At 45.8% G+C, this 8,202-nt stretch overlaps 1 protein-coding gene and 1 non-coding gene across 2 annotated transcripts in view; one reads left to right on the top strand and one right to left on the bottom strand.

Moving 5' to 3' along the window:
* vash2 (vasohibin 2) overlaps positions 1 to 8,202 on the top strand; it is an 18,528-nt gene that overhangs the window by 6,323 nt on the left and 4,003 nt on the right. The window contains exons 3-5 of the mRNA XM_023397519.2: positions 4,918 to 5,006; positions 5,284 to 5,340; positions 6,152 to 6,226. Coding sequence (XP_023253287.1) covers positions 4,918 to 5,006; positions 5,284 to 5,340; positions 6,152 to 6,226 — 221 coding nt within the window. The remainder of the gene's footprint in view (positions 1 to 4,917; positions 5,007 to 5,283; positions 5,341 to 6,151; positions 6,227 to 8,202) is intronic.
* On the bottom strand, positions 7,580 to 7,652 carry trnat-ugu (transfer RNA threonine (anticodon UGU)). Its single transcript has one exon. It is a non-coding gene; the product is annotated as a tRNA-Thr (tRNA).

Genomic DNA, 8,202 nt, shown 5'->3' with positions numbered 1-8,202 from the left:
GGGGGGGGGAATCTGGTTCTCCTTTAGCTCTGCTAATTGGCCATGTGGTCATTAGTGACCCGGTTGGCTGGCAGTGCCAAGGTCCCGTGGTGTAGTCCTGGGCAGAAGGACGCCGGGAGGACGTGCACACTCAGATTCAGAGTGTGCACGTGTGAGCCCTCTGTCTGTTGTGTTTGCAGAAGGACAGCATGTTTTCTAATGTAGGATTTCGTAGCTTGTGAGCATCATGTCGGCAGCGTCTGCCGTCACTGTAGGAGTGTGAAACCAGCCGAGTGCTGTAGGACAGTCTGTTTGAATAAAAGAAAACTTCCAGCCTCCACCTGGAGGAGTTCAACAGCAACTAATGAGAACAAAATGTAATAATATTTTCATTTTAATAAACACAGCGACGCTACGTTTCACTGTGAAACACATTGTTAAACGGACCGTACAGTAAGTGTTCAGTGGACAGAGCTCGTCAGGTTCTACCCTGCTGTCTGCAGGACAGGAGATGAATACATGTTCATAAGGTGTCTGTTTGTTTACCTTGCAGTATTGTTGTATTGTTGATATGCAACCTGATTCTAGTGTGTGTGTGTGTGTGTGTGTGTGTGTGTGTGTGTGTGTGTGCGTGCGTGTATAAACAGGTGGTTACCACAGTTACAGTTGCTGAGCCTTTAGAGAGGGAGGAGGAGGAGTAACTTTGTTAGTGGCTATAAGTCAAATGTCAGAATCAGCCCGGCTGGTGGAGTGTTGTTGTGACTGCAAACTTATAACACTTGGCAATAATCAATAATAAGTAATAAATGAGACTGGTGGTGAGAAGGGTAAAGTCAGTTTTGATGGACTACTGCAGGATACAAGTCAGCGAGGACTCGAGGTCGCATGTGGACGAGCCTGTGTTGTTGTCAGTGACCACAGCACATGCTGCCACTCTCTGTGCCCTCATTAACAGAATAGAAATCTGGCCACAGGCAGCAAATAATCCCTCTAATACAATCAGGGTAGTGGATAATCTCTGGATGCCAACTGGAATACCTAAAGGACTTTTCATGGGAAACAGAACTGGCCACAGCTTGTCTGATCAAACATCTCCGTCACAGCTCTGAGGAAAAGAGTTCAAGATCCAGATTCAGTATCTCTGAAATAAAGATGATTGAAAGTATTGTGAGGAACAGATTACATCGTCTGTCAACGACGTACAGTAACGAGAAAGCAGCGAGATGAAGTGTCACAGCTGCACGACAGGTGTGACGAGACAACCTGGTATTTTACAGGTTTCTCTGTGTGTGAGCGAGCGTTACCTACGCCACGGTCCGGATTAAACCAGGACTGTTTGTCTGCAGAAGTTCACGTCATGTCGGATAATTCAGGACAAACGGCTTGTTTTGGACTGGACGCTGATACTTATGGACGCCTGCCGACACGGATTAGTTTAGACAGATGTGCTCTGAGGCAAAGAACTACAGTCTGCAGCCATGATCTTCAAGGAGGTGTCCTTTAGTGTGAAAGGATGATTGCAACGCACACACACACGCACACACACAGACACACACGCACGCACACACACACGCATGCACGCACGCAAAGAGAGAGGCAGGCGTTCCTGGGGATGTCCCGCTCTGGAGATATGGTGACAGCAGGAAATACGATCCTCCTCTCTCTCCATCTCGTCTGGTCGTTTCCATTTTTAATGCAGAAGTGCTTTAAAGGTAACGGAGGTCTCCGCTCTCTGTGACACGTCTTCACCTCGGTGTAACTCACCCGGTGCTTCGGTCATGTGTCGATGCTGTAACGATACGGAGACACAAAGCTGCGGCGCTGTGGGGAAATAAGCGTTCATGTAGAAGGTGAGCGAGTTGAAGTTCTACTCTGGAACTTCTCCACATGAAAACGTCTAAACACAACTCGACCTCTGTTCTGTATCTCAGTGCTTTTAACAGTTAGAATCACCTGAACCCCTGAAGGCATCACAACAACAAATCCCATGATCCCACGCTGCTTCATGACGTCACCCACCACCGTCTTTTGTTCTTGTTTTGATTGAGAGACTTCTGCTGACAGGAGTTACTGACTGTGTGACATAAATCCTCTGTTTTACTTCTTCATATGTTCTATAATGTGTCTCTAACAGGCAGCCTGGAGAACTACATGAGTTTTGTTTTGGCTGCTCAAATGAGTAAAGAGACCTGAGTTCTCTCTGTCCTTTCATCAGTATTGAGCTGCACCTCTTTAACTTAACAATTAAAGCAATTAAACAGTTAAAATGAACTTCTTTTACTTTTGCTCTCCTGCTTCATATTGATCTTGTCGTGCTCTTTCTTACTTGGTTTGAAACCACCTTCTCCTCCCCATCCCCCCATTTCCCTTCAGAACAATTCAGAATTCAAAGCCAGGAAGGTCATAACGGACAGAGCTCCTTCTTCTCTCCCTCTCTCGGCTTTATCTTTGCCTCCCTGTCTCTGGTTCTCTGGTTTCAGCCCCTCCATGTTTTTTCTGTCTGCTGCAGATCAGATCTGTCCTCAGGTTAGTCGTAGAGCTCCAGCAGAAAGGAGGCAGTCAGAGGACTCTTAGACCCAGCGGGAGGGGCTGAAGCTGGGCAACTGAGGCCAGCCTGCCCCCTGGTTCTGGAGTGGAGCGCTGGTGGGAGAAAAACGAGATAGAGCTGTGTAAAAAAAAGAGGGAAGCATAATGGAGGGGAACAAGGGAACGGGAAGGAAAAAACAAAAAGGAAGGTTTGCGATAACTGAAGGGAAAGGATGAAGAGAACAGGGAGGAGACGATAACAGGAGGAGGAGCGGGTGAAAACAGGAAGGGAGGTAGAGACGGATTAATTACCAGTCTAAACTGGGACGATGGAGAGATGCTCTCCCAGTTGAACTCTGAATGTCTTGTGTTGCGTTTGAGTTTGCAGTACAATGTTCTGTCACCTGCTGGTTTACATGTTCCTGTTTTAGCCGTTTAGCTGCCCGAGTTTCCCAGAGTTCACGCTGCTCCCTGGACATGAAATCTAAAGACTAAAGTGGACAGAGTGTTTGCAGTCAGGGCCTCGAGGAAATCAGGTCTGCTAAGTCCGTAACCTCTTTTAAGACTCTCCTTAAAACTCACTTTTATCAGAGAAACTTCCCTGGTTTCACTTTCCCTTGAGTTGTTTTATGTCTGTGGTTTTTAAAGACCTGTTTTATCTGTTATCTACTGTTGATTTCATTGATTTTATTTCTTGCTTCCTTCGTCAAGCACCTTGTAATATACCTTTTGAAAAGTGCTCTGTAAATAAAGATTGTTATTATCATTGACTGACATGTGCTGACTTTCATGAATGTGATCACAGCAGCAGAAAGATGGCAGCTCTCACCGACGTTCCTCTGCAGCTGAGGATGATGAAAGTGAGGGATCACCACTCGTCTCACTCCCTGACCCAGCAGAAAGCTGCTTTACTGTGTGTGTGTGTGTGTGTGTGTGTGTGTGTGTGTGTGTGTGTGTGTGTGTGTGTGTGCGCGTGTGTGTGTGTGTGTGTGCGCGTGTGTGTGTGTGAGATTATATGGCAGTAAAATCTGCTATTTACTGGTGTTGGCTGGCAGATTGGTTTGTGGACTGTGGACAGGCTGGATAAGTAGAGGGCGATCAGGTGACTGATTTCAGCTGCTCGGTGACGACTGACAGGCCGACTGGTTGTCTGTTGTCTGCTGTTTGCGTTGAAGGAGTGATTGATGATTTGAGGATCGTTTGCAGCCAGATTCACATTCATTTGATATTTTACCAAGTGAGAAACTTGACCTGCGGTCAGGGGAGATTAAACAACAACACAAGTGCCACAAAACAATAAAACACAGAAGAAACATCAGACACTAAAACACATCACAAACAACTTAAAAAAGAAAACAAGCACAGACACAAACCAACACACCTGCTGCAGGTGGCTACGAGTGTGTGTGAAGAGTCCCATAGTGTTTGTCTTCTTCTACAACCTCACTCTTATTCATGGAAGACGACACATGTAGAGACTCTACCACAGTTTATAAATGTCTTATTTAAATAATCTTTGTAGATCGTATAGATTATATCATAAACAACAAAACCTGCATCAGGACCTTCCCTCCATGTCGTCCTGTTGACTTCCTCCTTTTATGTTGTAAATAAACAAGTAAAAACCCACAGGAAGTGATGGGCCGCCGCTGCTATGGTTCACCCTTCCTGCGTGACCACATGCTGAGAAACACAGGGTGTCAGAGGAAGCGTTGGTTCGTGTTGGGGTGTGACTCACTCTGCTGCTGCGGTCACGTCCTCGGGAAGCCTCGACTCTGAGGCCAGTTTCCTCTCCGGAGCGTTTCTGGTCTGGTCTCAGGCTCGCCACAGAACAGCACTCGGGGTTCGTGACTGTTATTTCCTGTGGTTGCTGTCAGCTGTGTGATACACGTAAATACACTGATCGACTGCAGCTGTAGCTGAGGTTAGAGCTTTTGATCCTGACAACAATAACTTTTTACACATGGACAGTTTTAGTGGTCTTGACAAATTTAAAGATGAACTAAATATTTCATGAAGAAATCTTTGGATCTCCAGTCCATATTTCCTTTATTACTGTGGTCCACGTCTCCCTGACGATCTGAGAGCAGCAGCAAGTGTTGATGCTTTTAAAAGCAAACAGACCGACCTTTTTATTCTGTCTTTTAATTGAATTTTATTGATTCATCTTTCTATTGATTTATATATTTCAAGCTGTTTTACTGGTATGTCCTTTTATTTTCTGATTATTTTATGGACTGTTTTCCTTTTAATTTCTCCTTTTATTTCTGATTTTACTCTCTCGTTTTATTATTCTATTACTTTTATCTCTACGAGTCACTGAGGACAGAGATCTGCAGCTCTGAACGTCGCCACACGTTGATCTACAGGAAACCATGTGACACACCTGTCTGTCTGTCTCTGTTCCCGCAGCATCCCGTCCCCTCCGTCCCCACCTTCAAACCGTCCATGTCCGTCCCAGACTGGCTGGTGGCCATCCAGAACTACATGAAGGCCCTGCAGTATCCTTTAACGCCACTCGTGACGACATGTTGCCATGACAACGTGTGTCACGGTGAGAGCGCCGCCTGTCAGGTGACGTTAGTTCTGTTTGTGACGTTTCTATAGACCTTAATATAATTACTGACACCAACATGACACTTATGGAACGCCATTTTTATCAATATGAAATAAATAAATAAATGTAAATATAAATATGTGAGTCAATAAATAAATAAACAAACAGATAAACAACAACGATGACTCCACATGTTCTGTTGTCCCTAACGTGTCTATCAGATACAACCACACAGGAACACAGTTCTTTGAAATCAAGAAGAGCCGTCCTCTGTGTGGGTGAGTGCGCTGCAGGAATGACGTGTGATTATATGTTATAATCAGATTAACACCATCAGATTCTTCCCAGGTGTTCACACTGTCTCACACACTCTGACATCCTGTCTAAGTTTTATTTATTCTTTTATTATGATTTGTATTATTGAAACTGCTGCAGCTGAGCTGTGGTGTGTTCAGAGGCTGTAGATACGTGAGTTCACAGCCTGCAGTAGTGACGGGCCGTGAACGGTGTCATGTTCTGCCACGACATGGACTTTACACAGCAGCTCACACACGGGGGAGATCGACTTCCCACAACACCTGACGAGCCGTCACACCCACAGGTGACAGACAGGTAACATCCTGAAGCCGAGCAGGCAGCGGGCTTTTGTCGTCATTCCATCATCTCCGTTCAGCAGATTGTTTTTCAACCGGTCTGAGAGAAAACTGGACGTTTTCAGACTTTAAAAATCTAGTAGGTGGCGGCAGGACTCGGCCAATCACGGGTCTTTTCAGAAGCCCCCTTTACTCGGGATGAACACACACGCACACACGAACGGAAACAACCAGCAATCACTCCCGGGTCAAATGACTCTGCACTGATCGGCACTGAGGGAAGTCTGACCTTGTGTTTGAAGGTCATGTGACCCGTTTAAATCCTCATGTAGCTGCGGTTTTTCCATGAATTCCAAAATAACGACTCTATATCCACGTCTCTTCCTGCTTCTTCTTCACCTCCTCTTCCTCACCCCTGCCTCCCCCCGCTCTCACCCACCCTTCCCCTTTTTCTCTCTTCTTCATCTCCTCCTCATCTTCCTCCCTCCTCCTCCAGGTTAATGGAGACAGCGAGAGAGATGATCAGGGAGTCTCTGCCAATCAAATGCCTGGAAGCTGTCATCCTGGGAATGTATCCTTCACACACACACACACACACACACACACACACACACACACACACACACACACACACACACACACACGGCTCAGTATGATCCGGCGGAGCTGAGCTTTTAAAGCAGCCGTTTCTAACGTTTCATTTAGAGAGAATCTTCAACAGAATTGATCAGCTTCAGTTTGATATCAGAAACTGATCAGATTATTCACCAGAAGTTGAACATTGATTCAACAGTCAGTGTTTGTGAAGCCACAGTGTGGACTGATAACAGCTGTGGGGATGACGTACATGTTTCAGTGAATTTCTGGAGCCATAATTAAGATCATTAAAAATGCTGAGAGACGCCACGACCTGGTCTGTCGCAGGTCGGCTTCTCAATTTACACATTTCACTGTAGATTAGAGTTTTTGAAAATGAATCGTTAAAAAAATGTTTGAATTCAACGGGAAAAATCAGAATTTCAACTCCGTACTTTACTGCACATCAGAGACAAAACAGCAGCAACATTCATTCATTCATCACATATTTGTTACAAGATACTAATCTCTGTCCAAATATGTAGAGTAAACTTTCCTTTTCTTTCTTTATTCGGATCTCCATCAGCTGCTCGGGTCCACACACACACACACACACACACACACACACACACACACTACAAACACTACAAACACTCATTAAACTCACACTGTATCTATAAAACAGAAAGAAAACAAACGAGGATTAAAATGACTCTACATGTAAAACAATATGAACAATGAAAACTGAATCAGGATTGTCACAAATGCACATTAACAAGAAGAAGTGAAGGTGTAGATGGGGCCGATTCCAAGCAGAAGAAGAGCTTCCATACATACAAACATACACAGTTTATACAGAGAAAAAGAAAAAGAAAAAGCAAGTGTCTTTTAAAATGTTCCAGTGAACTAAGAGAGAGAAGCTCAATGTCTGAAACCAGATTTCTGAGTGGAACAAGAGGAACAGCTGAGGTTAAAGTGACCTGTGACCTGCAGTTACCTGCTCAGACAGGAGCTGCTTGTGAGCTGGTGTTTGGTGCTGAATCTCTCACATCAACAGATGAGTTAGTTTTCTCTGTGTGTCTGTGGCTGGATGGTCCAGTTTCACATGTGCTGGTGTCGGTGTTGTTCGTCCAGAGGCCGTGAGGGCGGCAGCTGACAGTGACTTTAATGAAGAGCGGCTGCAGATGAAGGGAGGAGAGAGGCAGCAGCTCGTACAGAGAGAGGCTGGTTGTCTGCCGCCCTTCAGTCAGCCTCACTCTGTCTCAGTCACGCCAGCGAGGGCCGGTGTGTGTTGGTGCGGTGTCACCTTTCACCCCCCCCCAGGTCGTCCACGCTATAAAAAGAACCCAGGCCCCAGCGAGAATTGAACTCGCGACCCCTGGTTTACAAGACCAGTGCTCTAACCACTGAGCTATGAGGCCTCACCTGTTCATGCAGGTGAATCTTTGACCTTTCAAATGTTGACAGCGGTGGCGGACACACCCTTCTCACATACCAGCTATTGTTGAGATAAGGTGATACCAGCCGGACCTGTCAGCTCTGACGTCACGTCTGCACATCCTGCTCCACGGCCAGACACTTCCATTTATTAAAACTGAATCATTTCATATCAAATCAATCTGATTTCAAGTCACAATACAACAAAAAAGTTGTTTTTAAATCTTGTCAGCACCAGAAATAAACCTGATGCTCCGACCAGAAACATCTCCGACGGTTTGTTACTGGGAGTAAGATGGAGGGAGGACAGGAACAGACAGGGATGGATAAAACTGTTGTAGCTTGTGGCAGTTTGAGCTGTCTGTCTGCCTGCCTGTCTGTCTGTCTGTCTGCCTGTCTGCCTGCCTGCCTGTCTGTCTGTCTGCCTGCCTGCCTGCCTGTCTGTCTGCCTGTCTGTCTGCCTGTCTGTCTGTCTGTCCGTCTGTCTGCCTGCCTGCCTGTCTGTCCGTCTGTCTGTCTGTCTGTCTGTCTGTC

This window comes from Seriola lalandi, unplaced genomic scaffold (genome assembly GCF_002814215.2).
Source record: "Seriola lalandi dorsalis isolate HSWRI2012SDOR001 ecotype SW California unplaced genomic scaffold, Sedor1 jcf7180002055009, whole genome shotgun sequence".
Classification (NCBI taxonomy): Eukaryota; Metazoa; Chordata; class Actinopteri; order Carangiformes; family Carangidae; genus Seriola; species Seriola lalandi.
Note: the sequence above shows the minus strand (reverse complement) of the source record. Positions and strands in the feature narration are given on the sequence as shown.